An 18,372-nucleotide genomic window follows, 5' to 3' on the forward strand; every position below is an offset into this window, starting at 1 on the left:
CTGAGCTATGCGTTTTAAAACGAGCACACACTAAAGTAACCTGAAAATTATTTGAGCTTTATTAAAATTATTTGTACTGATTTATTGTGTTGGCTATATTTTGTTCCTTTGTGCAGTGGCTCAGGAGACGAGTCTTTGAGTCTGTATAAATGTCAACGAGCTGAAAAAAAATAAAACCAAAGTTTTTTGAGATAATGTAATCTTGTTAAAACTGTTTTCATAAAATTGGTATCGAAAAAAGTATCGTTCAGGAACCGGTATCGAACTCAAGGTATCGGTATCGGTATCGATATCGAACATTTTTGAACGATATCCAGTCCTATACACTACCTATAACGCTTACAAGTAATCTTAAAATATAAATAGAGCTACAATTAGCATCAAGCTGCATTTGAAAATGTATGTGATTGTTTGTTTGCTTAAAACCCACTTTAAACCATCACCGAGTGCTTTTGATAACTTCTGATTGAGATCTAAAGTGGATTTTTATTCTATAATAGGCAGACATACACTCTTTGTATGTTTTATAATGGATTGAACATGATACTGGCTTATCATTTGTCAAAAACATCCTGTATTTTTATAAAACTATCATGAGCTGCATAAAACATACAGAAAATATAGCGTTTTAATCATATGTTTATTTGCTTTCATATTTCATGTATAGAAAAATGTTTCTCCCTTTTTCATACATAATGGTAGGAGATATTATCCCATGATTGACGATCTTGAGTAAACAATAATAACGAGAACTCATGGAGCAATAATAAGCATCCTCTTCTCTCTCAGAATACTGTTCTTCTGTGTTTTGTTTACACTTTGGTTTTCGAAACCGCACCACCAATCTCACCCTTTTGTGCAACAGCAGCTGCTCCGGGCATGTGATCTAAGCTCAGATCTAATTGGATGGCCCGTTTTATCGTGAAGCGATGGGGGGGAAAAAATCGACACACACGACTCACATCACGAATAATCGCACCTGGTGTAAATAGCCTGTTGAGCATTCAGTGTAAAAAGGCTAATGCTATCAAACGATTAATTACATCCAAAATAAAAGTGTTTGTTTACATAATACATGTGTGTGTACTGTGTATATTTATTAAGTATATGTAAATACACACACATGCATGTATATATTTAAGAAAAATTTTGTTTTATATATTAAATAAATGTATACATGATATAATTTATATGAATATAAATATATACATGTAAATATTTTCAAAATATATGCTGTATGTGTGTCTTTATATATACATAATAAATATACACAGTACACACACACATTATGTGAACAAAAACATTTACTTTGGATGCGAATAATCGTTTGACAGCACTAGAAAAGAGCACCAAATCAGCTTATTAGACACTGACACTGAAGACTGAAGAAATGACTGCTGAAAATTCAGCTTTGTCATCACAGGAATAAATAATTTCAAAAACACAAAATGATTAAAATAGAAATTAATTATCCATTGAAGAGGCTTTTGACCTTTTAGTAGCTATTACTTATGTAGTGTATAATAATTTCCAGGCTCATTTAGTGTCTGTTCATGTGCTGTTGACTTCACAGAATAGCGTGAATATTTCAGTACTGTGTTAATGGTTGTCTGTGGTGTTATGTAATAAGTCCAGTACAGCAGCACATCTGTTCAGGGAAAGGTCATCCTGTTGTCTCTTCAGTCCTTTATATGACTCATTATGCAATAGACAACATTTTTAGCTGCATGTGCCGTTAAAAATCGTCATTCTTTCCATCTGTCTGCAGTGTGGTGTTGCAGACGGCGAGGGCTTTTTGAGCCTCTGGCAAGTCAATCAGACCTCCTCAAACCCCAAACCGTATTTGGTAAGAGCTTTATCTTGGTACTGCACAAGCTTTGCATTACTGACAGCCACAAACTGCCCTCATAGTGTGATTAAACAGTGTGATTGAATTAAAGCATGTGGCATCTGCAAACAAATAATACTAGAACTTTTATTGAAACTAACTTCACTATTAAATATATGTCACCATATAATATGAAATAATAAGCATCTCTGTGTGTCTGTCTCAGAGCTGGCAGTGTCACAGTAAAAGCTGCTGTGATTTCGCCTTCATTACATCCTCCAGTCTGATCGCCACAGCAGGACAGTCCAATGATGGCAGGTCAGTTAAATGATTATTCTTACTGCCATATAGAAACAGACTGTATACAACATTTTTAAGTAATATTACATCACTTTCTTCCACAGGAATGTTTGTTTATGGGACACTCTGGTCTCTCCAAGTAACTCAATGATACACGGTATGTCTACAGGCTCTTGAGGGAAAATGTTTTAAAAATATTTTGAATAAGTGATTTTATATTATTTTAAATATTATTTATACAATATCATTTTAAAAAAGGTTGTATTCTGGTATTTTTCTATATCCAGCATTTCAGTGCCATGAGAATGGTGCAACCGTTCTTCAGTATGCTCCTAAACAGCAGCTAATCATCACGGGTGGCCGGAAGGGATTCGTCTGTATTTTTGACATCCGTCAGAGACAGCTGCTCCACACATTCCAGGCACATGATTCAGCCATCAAAGCGCTGGCCATGGATACCACTGAAGACGTCTTTGTCACCGGCTCAGCCGAAGGGAACATGAAGGTATATTCCTCTAAAGTGACACAATTCATCTTAAACATCTCCTGTTGCTGTTATGTGGATATTTAGGCTAAAAGCATAAAACGCAGTCACATTAAAGAAGCTTGATTTATTTATTTATTTTAATTTTTTTAGCATTGCTAACTCCAAAAAATTTATAATTAGACTGAATTTAAATTATTGCCAAACAACAGAAAAAAAAAAAATTCTCACCAAGTCAGTGTTGAGATCTCCTCCTCCTCAGCAGCTGCCATCTTCACTAGCATGTGTGAAAACTACAAAAAGCAAGCAATAGTCTACATTTTATCTTAAACATTTTGTAATGCTTTGTCCATGGCTCATTATCAATAGATTCTCAAAATGTGTCCCTAATTATTTGTTAAATGTGCGTATTAAATAATAATAATGCGCACTCACATTTTGTAGGATTAAAAAAAAAAATCAGCTTTTAAATTTTTGTTGTTGATGTCCAAGGCTGTGTTTAGTTAAGACTTTCAAATGTCACTTGATTAAAAAAGACTGGAAAGAAAAAAATGGCAGAAAACCAGAATAAAATTTTTGAAATTACAACACATCTAAGTTTAAAAAGAATGTTACATTAACAGCATATGAATGTTCTTATCAGTCCGAACAGGTATAATTAACCAGTTGTTTATTCAAATCGAAATGTTTACAACATACAGTGAGGGAAAAAATAATTTGATCCCCTGCTGATTTTGTACGTTTGCCCACTGACAAAGAAATGATCAGTCTATAATTTTAATGGTAGGTTTATTTGAACAGTGAGAGACAGAATAACAACAAAAATACAGAAAAACGCATTTCAAAAAAGTTATAAATTGATTTGCATTTTAATGAGTGAGATAAGTATTTGATCCCCATCAATCAGCAAGATTTCTGGCTCCCAGGTGTCTTTTGGCGCTTTTCCACTGCATGGTACAGCACGTTACGGTTCAGTACAGCTCCCTTTTGGGGGGTTTTCCACTGGGTACAGTACCTGGTACTTTTTTTAGTACCACCTCGGCTGAGGTTCCAAGCGAGCTGTACTGTTACCAAAACATGACATTTAAACTCTGCTGATCACTGATTGGCCGGAGAGAATCGTCACTACCTGCGTCATTGAACTTGCGGCACGAGACACAACAGACCCGCTAGATTTAAATCAGCACAGCCAGCGAGGGATCGAACGCAACTGTTTTGAATGAGAGCACCTTTTTAAACAACCAAAAAATGTCTGTTTCGTTGTCTGTTGAGGAAGTACAGACGTTCCTTTCATTGATAGTTGAGGAGCGGATCCAGCGAGAGCTTAATGGAGTGACGCAAAATTAAAAAGTTTTTCAGGAGTCACAGCAGTAGAGGCGGCGCAACTATAACGACACGTGAATAATCCCTCCCACTCTAAAGCAGTACTAAACTGCTGTGGAAACACAAACCGAGCCGACCTGAGCCGTGTCATGCTGTTCTGAGCCATGCCGACCCGAGTCGTACCACACAGTGGAAAACGCCATTTTGTACAGGTAAGGAGCTGAGATTAGGAGCACTCTCTTAAAGGGAGTGCTCCTAATCTCAGTTTGTTACCTGTATAAAAGACACCTGTCCACAGAAGCAATCAGTCAATCAGATTCCAAACTCTCCACCATCGCCAAGACCAAAGAGCTGTCCAAGGATGTCAGGGACAAGATTGTAGACCTACACAAGGCTGGAATGGGCTACAAGACCATCGCCAAACAGCATGGTGAGAAGGTGTCAACAGTTGGTGCGATTATTCGCAAATGGAAGAAACACAAAATAACTGTCAATCTCCCTCAGTCTGGGGCTCCATGCAAGATCTCACCTCGTGGAGTTTCAGTGATCATGAGAATGGTTAGGAATCAGCCCAGAACTACACGGGAGGATCTTGTCAATGATCTCAAGGCACCTGGGACCAAAGTCACCTAGAAAACAATTGGTAACACACTATGCTGTGAAGGACTGAAATCCTGCAGCGCCCGCAAGGTCCCCCTGCTCAAGAAAGCAGATGTACAGGCCCATCTGAAGTTTGCCAATGATTCAGAGGAGAACTGGGTGAAAGTGTTGTGGGCAGAGGAGACCAAAATCAATCTCTTTGGCATCAACTCAACTCGCCGTGTTTGGAGGAGGAGGAATGCTGCCTATGACCATGAGAACACCTTCCCCACCTTCAAACATGGAGGTGGAAACATTATGCTTTGGGGGTGTTTTTCTGCTAAGGAGACAGGACATCTGCACCGCATCAAAGGGATGATGGACCATCAGGGCCAGGGCATTGACAATGACCCAAAACACACGGCCAAGGCAACAAAGGAGTGGCTCAAGAAGCAGCACATTAAGGTCATGGAGTGACCTAGCCAGTCTCCAGACATTAATCCCATAGAAAATCTGTGGAGGGAGCTGAAGGTTTGAGTTGCCAAACATCAGCCTTGAAACCTTAATGACTTGGAGAGGATCTGCAAAGAGGAGTGGGACAAAATCCCTTTTAGATGTGTGCAAACCTGGTGACCAACTACAAGAAACGTCTGACCTCTGTGATTGCCAAGGGTTTTGCCACCAAGTACACTGTCATGTTTTACGAAGGGGTCAAATACTTTTTTCACTCAATAAAATGCAAATCAAGTTATAACTTTTTTGAAATGTTTTTTTTTTTTTTTTTCTGTCTTACACTGCTCAAATAAACCTTCCATTAAAATTATAGACTGATCATTTCTTTGTCAGAGGGCAAACGTATAAAATCAGCAGGGGATCAAAAAATGTTTTCCCTAACTGTATAATTTTTGCACTGAACATTTCTCTTGGTGTGAACAAGCCTTTAGGCTGGTAACACCTCTCTGATGATTATGCATTTACAAAATGAATTGTTCTATTCAGCCTATGCAATGTAGCAAGAATTTAGCATGTTGTTTTTAATTTAAGTAGTATTCATGCCTATACAAAGTGATACATTTTAAGGGCGTTTCTTTTTACTTGTATATGATAAACAATTTTGCTAATGTTTTAAACTGCCTCTTTCTCCAGCATAAAATACAATTTTATTTTATTTTTCAGTGGGCTATAACAGTATTTAAAGAGAATGGTGGTCAATGGCAGATGTTATGTTAGTGTACATAAGACACTTTAGTGACAGCATTTGAGAAAGGTTTCAAAATATTTAAAAATATACATTTTTTAAAAATGCACACAATATTTTTCTGTATTCACAAAAATAATGCAGGTCTGCTCGTTTTTGCAACTGACACAAGGTAGTTCACTATTTCTAAACTGTTGTAACAGCTTATACGGTAATATACGGCCAATATATCTATCTATAACTAATATGTAATGATGCACTTAAATTTCAACATTCAAAAATATTCAGCAAAAAAATTAATTATGGGCTTAAGCCATAACATTGGTGATATTTTATTAGCACTTCGCCAATGGCATAATTTTACTGTGTCAGTGTTTATTCCGAGTACACAATGTGAATAAGCTATAAAATGTTGCTTATTTGATATATCAGTACCAAATTATTATATCATTACAAAAATTGTATAAAAAACATACTGCAATTGTAATTTAAACTTTTAAAGTTTTTTTTCTAATAATTATTTCTAATAATTCTGTTCTGGTTCAGGTCTGGAAGTTGGCGGGTCACGGTCTCATGCACTCCTTCAGCACCGAGCACGCTAAACAGTCCATATTCCGAAACATCGGCGCCGGCGTGATGCAAATCGAAACCTGCCCAGGCAACCGGATCTTCACCTGCGGAGCCGACGGGACCCTGAAAATGAGGGTCCTTCCAGACCGCTACAACATTCCGGCCAGTATATTCCAGATCCTCTAACACCGGAGCGGCCGTAGAACAGTAAAGCTTTCATCGGCACCTCCGCTGTGTTTCCTTAGCTGTGAATCGTAAACCGGTAACAAATATCTCGCGCTGCAGAATATCTTTACCACCCCGCCCCACAAAAGACGTTGGAAAACACAAGGTCCCTTGATTCTAACGATCGATTACTGTCATTTCTGGAGACGAATCCAGATAACGTGTTGGTAGGAAAGCCGTATGCATGAGCTGTTTGAGTCATCGCACTCCATTCCCAGGTTATTGGTCGTGCTCTGTAAAAGTGCTCAAAGCTCCATTTTTAAGTGTGTATGTGTCTACATTTTGTGCCCATTTTAGCATCTAAAATACCAGCACTGTGCTTCTGCTATCAGTGTAAGTCCAGTTGTTGGATTTAGTTTTTACTGTACGTTTTCTCCTTGGCTGCTAATGTATTTGCGGAGTGTAAAATGGCACAGTACCCTGGCGGCCCGGCGGTTTGCCGCGGCCCCAGAGACACATCCCTTCCCTTCCACACGCGCACGCTGCTGTTGACATGCTTGTTTCCGTAGCAGCCAAACAGCTAAACATTCCACGCAAGACGATGATGCTTGCTCCGGGAAATGACGCGTTTGACCTTTTCATCTCTCGAGCCCTGAAATTCTCACTTTGAACAGAAAACGTTTAGTTTTTGCACATAATATTTCTTAGTTCGTTTGCTCGTTTACTCGTTTTTGTTTCGTTTTGTCTTTTACAAATTCTTGTATTTATATTTAACTTCAGGAATGTAAGGTGTTTTAGATGTCTGGGACAAAGTGCAACACTGAATAGACTTGTGTTTTATTTATTTACATATTTATTTTTTTCATGTTTTATCTATTCTAAATATTTGCACTCAGATCTGGGGAAACAATAACACTCTTACGTTACAAGTGATAAAAGCTCTATTAGAGGAAACCGTTGTTTACTAATGAATGTCTGGCTGTGTGTGGCCGAGTAGTAAAAAGTGGAAATAGTTTTAAATGAATAAATATATATATATATATATATATATATATATATATATATATATATATATAACCTATACATATATATACATATAAAAATGAATTACGACAATAGCTTGTACAAACACAATAATGCTTTTCGTTTATTTTTGATTTTATCATAACTGCTGGAATAGTCGTATATTTGGTTTGATGTATGTGGTATTTAGTAAAATCATATTTGTGTTTCTGTCTGATTTGCCAGGCACCATGTCAACTGTACGTATTTTAAATGTTGAACCGATGGTCTGATGTGTATTTATTGAATAGCCTGATCTGTCTGCGTGTGTGAAAAATGCAAACCTCAAAAACACTGGTTGGTTATTTCTGAAGGAACAGGTAGTTCTGTCATGGTCAAAGTTTTACCTTTGTAAGTTGAATAAATTCTTTTTATTTGAAGTAAGTCATTTCATTTTACTGTTTCAACTCCACATATCTTTAGATGAACATGTTTCAGAGTTTATTTCTGGATTTCCAAGCATTTGTGGCTACATAAACATGCATGCAATATAAATTAAACTATATTTGGCAAATACAATTTGTGTCTTATACATACTAGCAGTCAAACACATTTCTATAAACAGGAAGTCAACATTAAAATTAAAATTCACCTTTACTTAGTGCACATACGTGACCCTGGAGCACAAAACCAGTCAAGTCGCTGGGGTATATTGGTAGCAATAGCCGAAAATACACTGTATATGGTCAAAATTATCCATTTCTCTCTTATGCCAAAAATCATTAGGACATTAAGTAAAGATCATGTTCCATGAAGATATTTTGTAAATTTCCTACTGTAAATATATAAAAAAAAAAATTGATTAGTAATATGCATTGCTAAGAACTTCATTTGGACAACTTTAAAGGCGATTTTCTCGATTTCGATTTTTTTTTATACTGTATTTCGGCCAAATATTGTCCTATCTTAACAAACCATACATCAATGGAAAGCTTATTTATTCAGCTTTCAGTTGATGTATAAATCTCAATTTTGAAAAATTTTCCGGTTTTGTGGTCCAGGGTCACATACCTAATCTGATCATGTAGGGTTTTTGAGTGACGCTACCTTGAAAAGTCTTACTGAAGTGATGCTGAGAAATTAAATAGCAATGACAACAATGGTTATGTACACAAAATTACTAAATTCATGTAATGCATATACATATTCCATTTATTACTTACATTTGGCCTGAATTTCTGTGTAAACTTAGTAAAACCATTTCTATGTAAACAATAACAATAGTTTCATGAACAATTTGTGCGAAAACTAGCTCTGCTCATGCTGCGTGAATGAATAAATATTCACTTAAAATGCATGTTAGCCAAAAAAGGTAAATGCAACATATAAAAGTAAAAATGCCCAACAAATAACTAAATATGGTAGCCCCAAATTGCATTTAAACACTCAAGTCAGATTTAAAAATGCCTTAATGTCATTACATTAGAGAAAAAATAAAACCAAGTGCATTTATTTTAAAGAAAATAAGCGCAAGCTCAGGTTTCAACCTAAACATTTTACAAAGATAGATTTAGGCTTTAAATGATGAACTGAAATCCTGCACTCTACTCAAACTTGTATCTGAAAAATTTTATTAGGATTGTTCCAGTGAATTGACCCTTCTCAGGCTTGAAACGTTACTAGTACAATTTTGTAATTGCGCAAGTTTGAGTAGTGTGCAGGATTTATACTATTTTTTTTTTTTTTTTTTTTTTTGATTGGACAAGTCACTATATTTTCAATTCTGACTTTAAATGGTTAAAAGCCAGAATTGAAAATATAGCGTCTTGTCTTCATGTTCACACATTTTAAATGATTCAAATGTGTAAACTTGAAGAGAACTGGTTTAATAAAACTACAAAAAAATCACCAGTTGATTAAAAGCCCTGTTTGTTTGATGTTCGATTGGTTTTATGTTTTGATACCTAACACATTGAAATTGAAGGGTAGCTAAAGTGTCCAAATACTTAGTGCGAACATCACTAGATAGACAATTTAGCACTTGATATATCATCTACTCAAGAAAATAAAATACAAATATATGGGTACACATGGGTAACAACAGAGACATTGGTTATTTGCTTATATGCCAATTATGTCATGCATTTTTGATTATTCATCAGAAAGGAACTGGACATGGTATGATTTGACGTAGCTGCTGTCCCATATGTAGAGATGTTTGTCTCTGGGATTGTATGAGATCATGGACAGAACCCCTCCAGGTGCCCTCAGATCTAAACTGACACTAACAGGCTTCTCTTTCAGGAGGTCGAAGGCATATGTTACCTTTGTGTCTTTAGTATCCGTGACATAGAGGATCCCACAGGCGATAAACGCATTACCGGCCTTGGTCCTGGGATAGGTGGCATTGATGTATGCAATGACGGAGAACGTTTTCTCATCCAGTCGTGCCACCATTATGTTGTCATCAATGTTGGAGGCAAATATGATCCACATACCGTTCTCATCTGTTGCCAATTTGAAATATGTCTTTGAGTTCTGAAGGTAAGACTTATTGTGATAGAAAGCGTTTTCAATGGTCAGCTTGTGTAAGATCTTCGTCTGGAGGTCAAACCTGGGAATATTAGAGAATTGACAACATGTGTTATAAGAACATGACGTATTCTTACAAATTAACTTAAGAAAAGGCTTTCTGCTGTTGTTCCAAATCTGTGACTTTCATTCTTCCATGGAACACAAAAGGTGAGGTTTAGCTGAAACATGCCATGTTTTAATTAAATTGTGAATTATATTTGAGAAGTATGGCAGTCATTGAGTAGCAAAAGATTCAGCCAAAAGTGAATTGGTTGCTCACACATGTGAATTGTACAACTACATTTTAGGCTGAACTATCACTAAGAAAAGTAATGGGACAATTTTATTATTATTTAAATTATTTTAAATGCGTTAGTAATGAGTAAGACAATAAGAATAGTGATTAAAACTCATGCAGTAGTTTTTAACTTGCATTTTGTAGGATGAACTATCCCTAAGAAAAGTATTAGATCAATGTGTTTTTTTGGGGTTTTTTTTATAATATAGTAGTTAGTAATGAGTCATAAATTTTTTTATAAATATTATTTTTGTGTTTGCAACATTTTACGTTTCATTTACTTTTTTCAAATGCAGTGATTAAAAATTAATAAATAGTTATAAGCAATTTACGGAAGTTCTAAGCGGCCATGCATTATTATAATTTTTCTGTCTTGTTTTCTAGTGATCTCGACATAACGAAAGTTGTTTTGTCGTTATCACGACTTAATTTTCTCGTGATCTCGACATAACGAAAGTTGTTTTGTCGTTATCACGACTTAATTTTCTCTGTGTATTCGGCATGAGAAAATGCTATAGAAGCAGCATCATCGCAGCATCATGGATGATCGGATTCGCTTTTACTTTGATCAGGGACTCACTCAAACTGAAATAATAAAAATATGGTATAAGTACCATCCCAAATATTGAAGGTGTTGTGTGTGTGACCGACTACATTGATCCATGAAAGAATACGTGTCATGCATGCATATTCATACTCGGACATTTTAGCTCTGTGTCTGTCAGTGATTGACGACTTACACATAAGTGTTCGACACTTGAGAAGGAGGCTGTCGGGTCTGCAACTTTATCGTCGAAGACAATATAGCGTCCCTGATTTTCTCACGATAGCTACAATTACGTCGTGAGAAAACGGTTTTTAGGTTGAGATCAACAACTTTCGTTATGTCCAGATAACCACAAAACAAATTTCGTTATGTCGAGATCACGAGAAAATTAAGTCGTGATAACGACAAAACAACTTTCGTTATGTCGAGATCACGAGAAAATTAAGTCGTGATAACGACAAAACAACTCGTTATGTCGAGATCACGAGAAAATTAAGTCGTGATAACGACAAAACAACTTTCGTTATGTCGAGATCACGAGAAAATTAAGTCGTGATAACGACAAAACAACTTTCGTTATGTCGAGATCACGAGAAAATTAAGTCGTGATAACGACAAAACAACTCGTTATGTCGTGATCACGAGAAAACAAGACAGAAAAATTATAATAATGCATGGCCGCTTAGAACTTCCGTAGCAATTAAATAATTTAAAGAAATGTTATTGTACATAAATTTTGGTCACACTTTATTTTAGAAAAAGTAAAAAGCTGTGGCTTGCATCCTAAAGTACAAAAGATACAAGGTAATTTTTTGTACCATATTTACCCTAAGATACATATTAGTGCTTCAAACTTGTTTTGTAGGGTTTTCTTGTTACAGTGTAATTATACAATTAAGTACTGAGTAATATTAATTAACGTAGGCCTACTTAGAGTTTGAAGTAGGGTTTGGTTTAGGTTTAGTTGGATGCAATTTTGCATAATTTAATGTTATTACAATAATAAGTGGAGGTTACTAAACACTAAACTTGTTACCAAAACTCCATTTATTTCACTGTTACAGTAAACTACAGTAAATTTTAAACGGATAAAATTGGGTTACACTTTACTTTAAGGTCTCCTTGTTAACAGTGTAATTATACAATTACGTACTGAGTATTGATAATTGGGTTCTTCATTTTATTAAGTGGCACTCTTAGTCCTCCATATGTTTGGAGTTACATGATGACAGAATTTTAATTTTCGGTTCAATTTCATGACTTCTCATTATGGTGTTATCAAGGAGATCTGTCTTCAGTCATACTTAGCAATACTGGAAGTTCCAGCGATGTGGTAGAATATGGAGCCGTTATGTACAGCGTGGCCGCAACCTTGGAAAAATTTTCGGACATCAATGGACTCACCGCTGCTGTTCTGGAGCGCTGCGATACTGTTGTACTCCTTTATGATACGTCCTAATAAATTTGTGAATATGGGGAAAATCTTAAAAGCAATATTCCAGGTTCAGTACAAGATATGTTCTATAACAGCATTTAGTCAAATACTAAAGAATAAACATTTTGATTACACTTAATGCTTGCAGATGGGCGTAGAGTTTATGTGCTGTGTTGATGAATGTATGTTCTCTCTTCGGTACCTGAGAAATGTTCTGCCACCCAGATCTTCTCATTGTCGTGAGCAGCAGTGTCCATCATCCATGCTCCAAACGTGCTGCTCATTTTCATCAGATGTCTGGGGTTCTGCACTGACTTTATGACACAGTCTGACAAACACAATCACACAGTTAAGCTTAAAAAGACGTGGTTAAATGTATGACAACCTATAATTTGCTCTTGTTGGTACCGTTTATCTTCCATGATACTATTTTCTGGCTGATGGTGTCATCATTTGGGACTGAAATAAGGTGACCTGAAGATAAACAACGAGATTACATATATCATATTACATGCTATGATACATACATACAGGGGGGAAGATTTGGATGTCCATGTCATATTTTGCCACAAAATCAAAACGGGGGAAAGGAATTTACACAGTATAAATAAAACTAGAAATCTGATTACTGAAAATCACATTAAAATATTTTATAAACTGACAAAATTATGCAATAGGAAATATTATTGTAACTAATGCAATGTGTCTGTACATTAATTGTTTAGTAATTCTCATTATTATCAATGGTAATTCTAATTTCTGTGATTAAAAAATATAAATTTTAATGTATTACTTTTTTTTAAACTAATACAAGAATTAGTTGTATGTAGTTTACACAGTTATACATTTTCATAATTTCTTAAATGAGTTGAATGAAGAAAATAGTTTTCTTTAGTTTAGTTTGGAGGGATTATGAGGTAATGTTGAAATATGTACATGCATAATTTATAATTTTAGCCATTCAACTTACCTACAGACTCCTTCCCCATGTGGAGATGTGCTCTTTGGCTCCTGTGTCTTGGTGGCCCTTGAGGCCCGGGGGGCCCTGGAGGGCCAGGTGGACCAGGGAGGCCAGGGGGTCCCATTGGACCAGGTGGACCTGCAGATTAAAGCAGAAGGAATATGGCCATCGCTCATTTATCATGCCAACATTATTGTGATCCACGGAGGTCCAAGATCCATATAAATGGCAGGACCATTATCTTCTTACAGAAAATAACATTGTAATAAAAATTTGCTCTCAACTATTTTATTATGCAGTACCCACCAATGCAGTGCTGCTTATTTTGTGAATATAGTCTTGCTTAACAATATAGTCTTTAGCTTTGACAATATTCCAACATCCTATTAAAAACAGAATTTGTCTTTACCTTCTACAATGACATCATTTGAAGGTTCGCCCTGTTCCCCAGGGGGTCCTGGGGGTCCAGGATACCCTTGCTCTCCTCTCTCACCAGGCTCACCTGGAGGACCTGCACACAGGTACAAAAAAATCATTAATTCATGACTTCATGCAGCGCAGTTCTCAAATCATTCAGAATCATTTATTACATTATTACAGTCATGTAATAGCTATAGGGTTAAGATTAGGGCTTGGTTTAGGGTTCGTTACTTGTAATATTTCATTGTTTTTTACTATTATTGCTATAGTAAGTACATGTAACTTGTAACTACACCTTAAAATAAAGTATTACTAACATTTTAAGTAAATATATCGATACATTTTCTGAACTAAAGTGGTTGATTGCTAGGGTGTTCTGTGTGGTTAGGGTTAGGGTTAGGGTTAGGCTAGGTAGGACCTGCAGATTAATCTACCTATCCAGGTAAACAGTGCATTCTGAAGCATAAACTGCCAATTGCTTGTGGAACTTAAAGTATGGAATCATCATAAAACGTATTCAAATGTTTTCCGGTAATTTCTCCACCACGGTACAAAGAATTTCGTTCAGTTGCTACATAATTGATTTGCTGAATGGCACTTAGAATGTCTGTGGGCTTTTGTGCTCTCAGAACAGAGCAGTCCGTCAGCTGTTATCATGAGTTCTGCTTTATTCAGTGAGAGATCTCAGAGTCTCTCTCAATCCTGCTGTGTGACTGAAGCGGGATAAAATTCCCTTCTCCTTTTCCTGAGTGGATGATGAAAGCTATAGAAATCAGCCAAATTTTTCAGAAGAGTTTTGAAAGGAGGACATTTTCTTTCAGAAGACCTTTTTGACTATATTTATTCATGTGCATGATGGATGGATTTTCCATGTTCTTTTGCGTATACAGTAGCTGACCTCTTTTTCCTCGTTTTCCATGTGCTCCAGGCTCTCCTGGCAACCCTGGAATTGCATCTGTTCCATTATACCCTGGCATTCCGTCCACACCCGGCAAGCCTGGAATTCCATAAAGTAAGATTATGTGAGTAACACATTATTTGGAATGCTACACTGATAATTGGTGTAGAAATACATTTCACAATTAAGTACAAAGAAATGGCAAGTAACAGATTGAATAAAATGTATAATTCTAAAGTAAAAAGTGCTAAGTAGTGTCATTAATAGTTTGTTTCTTGCAATTCTTGCACTGTCATACTCTTTCACTACACAATCAGAAGAGGAAAAATAACTCCTATAATAAGGACAACTGCAAAAAAGCATTTTTTTTGCATTATGATCATCTTATTTTTTGTATTATTATTTTTTTCCTGTGGTAGAATATAACCCATAAACAACATTAAAATAGTTCATTTATACCTGGAATTCCTGGTGGTCCTGGTGGCCCTGTGAAAGCCAAAAGTAAACCAAACTGTAAACTTGGAGACAACAGATTCAGGAGATAATAAGTTGTGAAAATAAAAATGACCCATACTCACCGGTCAGACAGACTCCTTTAGTACTGTTGCAAATGTCCAGAAGAATTTTAACCTGAAACATATATTGTAAGTTTTTGCAGGTCTGTATTGAAGAATATTATAAAAGAATCCAATTATGTAACTACTGGAGCAAAACTAAAAACAACTGTAAAGGAGCTAAAAACATTTACTTTAAATTTATGAAAAGAATAATTATCAACATATAACACATAAATCATATATCTTTTATATATATATTTTTCATTACACCCTTAGAAAGTAAAAAAAGTACTGTTTGTTTTTGCTTTTTTTTTCTTACAGTGTATGATAAAATGTAAAATATCAATGTACAGTATATACTATATAAGAACAATTTCATAACACTCCCATCTATTAGGTGATTCAGACATTATACAGTTACAACTAGATAAAATAAAGAACTTTACCAAAAAAATAAATAAATGCTTTACTCTGTAATAGCTTTTTATAGCTTAACTTGGCTATCATCAGGTTTTGACTTTGTGTTTTTATTTATTTTTCCCCTCAACATAGGGAAAGCATGCAGTCTGGGAGAAACAGACTAAAGTTGACACTATCCACATTTTATCCACAGTTTGCTTTTGTGTAATCTCCATAAATCAATCATGTCAGGATGAGTTTCTTACTGGCACCATGGAGTAGGTCATCATCATCATCATTCCATCTTGCTGTTCTGTTTTTTGCTGGTAAACCGGCCCATGCGTCTGCGGATACTGATACTGGAAATCTCCCAAGACTTCATCTCCCACACTCCCCTCGTGCTCCTCAAAGGGCCGTGTCCCTCGATGTTGCTGGCTGCGTTTGTTTCTGGAGTATTGATGCTGTGTCTCATCTTCATTCACTTGTGTCATGAACTCCACCACGGAGCTCTGAGAAATCTCCACCACCTGCCTCTCCACCTCAGTCAGATGAGCCCACAGCTCTCTCTGCTGAACCAGGAGCAGAACCAGGCAGGCACAGTTTATTACTGTCAGTACGCACACGCTGTACAAGATCCAACGCACCTGCCAGGACAACCGGCCACCACACTGCCTAAAGCCTCCAGTTCTTCTCAACTCAGCCAATGGATCCAGCATTCTGACTTCAATTCAGAAATACAAAAAAGTGTTCAAAAACTGCAACGCACAATTAACAATTCAACACTTTCAAAAAGTAAACTGAATAATAAAAGTCTAGAATATTCCCCTAAAAAAGGACAGCCTCTGGATGCGAGAAGACAATTGAAGTCCTTGTTTTGAGTCGAGTCTGTGTGCGACTGAGGGCTGTTCTGTGCTGCTGGAGAAGAACCCCCCACTTGTGCAGTCACCTGATTTATATGCAGTAGAGTCCATTCTTCAGCATGACCGTGGGCTGACCAGTATAATCCACATCGACACCAACAGTCAGTGACGTGGAAGAAAACTAGACATGCTGAGAGCCACTGCAAGATTTCAATAAATACTTTCTTAAAACAGTTCTACTAAGTCTCCAAACATCTTCAAATATGTAGTATGTATTTTTTTTATTAGACACTTCAAAGCTGTCTTGACAAAGGTAGTGCAACTTTTAACACCAGAATGTGTACTAAACATTTTAATAGACAAAATCTAAACATATAGCCATATCTGAGACAGTACAGACAAAATAATACTGACAAAAAAAACGTATTCAGCTCCAAGGTGATTTCACGAACATGTCAGAGTGAGGAAATGTCAGCAGCTAAAGGAGCCAAGACCCTTAAGGGAACTCAGGCTGGTTGTGGAGTTTAAGGCCTGATATGCGATTCTTATTGTGCCCATGTCACGCAACATGACCCACTTCTGTAGTTTTAATTTGGGTTTTGGTCTGATATCTGTTAGCACCTCCCTCTCATTTAGACGGACTTCGCTTTTTATGCTTATATAATGAATGTAAACTATATCTGCACTCACTATAATTGGAAATGGTATGCACTGCCAGTATTGGTTGTACAATAGTAATTAAAGAAGATAATAATAATATAGTTTTGCTGATGCACAGCCAGATTGTTTGTGCATTAAAAAAGTTGACATTCCTCTGATAAATGCTGGTGCACTGCTGTATGAAGATGTGAAGTCTGTTGTGTTTTGTGGTCCTCTGCCCTGCAGCTGTAGGTCATTGCTAAATAAAACATGCAAGCTGAGCTACAAGCTCCATGGTTGGGTTTGTGTGATCACACAAGCAAGGAGTAAGGTATCAGAGCTGGACTGAGTATGTGCTTATGCTGAGAGGAGTGTGAAGGTCATATCAGTTCAGTCAGGGTTTTTCTTTAAGCAGTTAGTTGGGTACAACTTCACTGGCAAACAAGGTGCTAGTTGCCAGAAGTCTGGCTTGTGAGATTAATTGGAATCAACTTTAAAGCTGTTTTTAGCTCAGATTTTTTTTTTTTTTTAGGTCTGCCGGGTTCTTTACCAAGAGTGTTATATTTCACTTAACACAATCTAAAATGGTCAATTAATAGTTTTAATTATTAATATATGATAATAATTCTTAGATTGTCAGCTGTTCATTAAACTAGCTCAAACTCTTTGAAGAGGTTTATAGGTTATATTTTAGGTAATTAGTATCAGAATGGGAGGTAATGCATGTGTTACATAATTAGAACCAATTAAAACCAATCAGCTTTTGTTCGAAGTAAATTAAATTATGCATCAGAATACTTATAATTACAAAATAACACTTTCTTACTTTACATGAAAAGCAACAATGTAACATAATAATTTAATTCTATTGGGATATATAGAATATTATAGCAGGCATGTTAAAAGTAATGTTCCAACACCAGTTAGTACAGCTACTGTATAGTCACCAGACTTTGGTAGAGAAGGCTGGCTTGAAAAACTAATTTACTTTATTTTTAAACCTGTTCAAAGTTAACATTTTTGAGGTCAGTCAAGTTCACTGACTCCCCTGACAGACAATGAAGAGCTGATATAACTGATATCGATAACCAGTAAATGATTCAGTTTGGTTGACAGAACTTAGTTACACTTTGAGCTGCTTATACTCCTGCTAAATCTACTTGCAGTGTATATATGGAGTCAACTACACAACCAGCCAAGAGTGCATTTCAATTATCATGTCATTAAATGTGAACTAACTTTTCAGGATCATGAATAAAGAGGATGTTCCTTTAGAGCAGGGGTGCCCAACCCTGTTCCTGGAGATCTACCTTCCTGGAGAGTTCAGTTCCAACC

General features: G+C 36.2%; 2 protein-coding genes across 3 annotated transcripts in view; one reads left to right on the top strand and one right to left on the bottom strand.

Annotated features, from left to right (window-relative positions):
* The window catches only part of dmxl2 (Dmx-like 2), a 72,881-nt gene extending 65,801 nt beyond the window's left edge, over nt 1–7,080 (top strand). For both annotated transcript variants that reach the window (XM_079373844.1, XM_079373843.1), the window contains 5 exons: nt 1,769–1,846; nt 2,055–2,146; nt 2,233–2,285; nt 2,416–2,633; nt 6,259–7,080. In XM_079373844.1, the coding sequence (XP_079229970.1) occupies nt 1,769–1,846; nt 2,055–2,146; nt 2,233–2,285; nt 2,416–2,633; nt 6,259–6,468 (651 nt within the window). In that variant the 3' untranslated portion in view covers nt 6,469–7,080. The remainder of the gene's footprint in view (nt 1–1,768; nt 1,847–2,054; nt 2,147–2,232; nt 2,286–2,415; nt 2,634–6,258) is intronic.
* Nucleotides 7,081–7,931: 851 nt separating this feature from the next.
* Nucleotides 7,932–16,466, bottom strand: LOC306842545 (gliomedin-like). The gene is made up of 10 exons (XM_079373477.1): nt 15,805–16,466; nt 15,161–15,212; nt 15,042–15,068; nt 14,583–14,681; nt 13,674–13,775; nt 13,274–13,402; nt 12,712–12,777; nt 12,506–12,631; nt 12,173–12,323; nt 7,932–10,063 (listed from the first exon to the last, which is right to left on the bottom strand). Exons 1-10 carry the CDS (start codon nt 16,252–16,254, stop codon nt 9,601–9,603), a joined length of 1,665 nt encoding a protein of 554 aa, XP_079229603.1. The 5' UTR covers nt 16,255–16,466; the 3' UTR covers nt 7,932–9,600.
* Between the last annotated feature and the right edge of the window lie 1,906 nt (nt 16,467–18,372).

The sequence above is a fragment of the Barbus barbus genome, assembly GCF_936440315.1.
Source record: "Barbus barbus genome assembly, chromosome: 23".
Classification (NCBI taxonomy): Eukaryota; Metazoa; Chordata; class Actinopteri; order Cypriniformes; family Cyprinidae; genus Barbus; species Barbus barbus.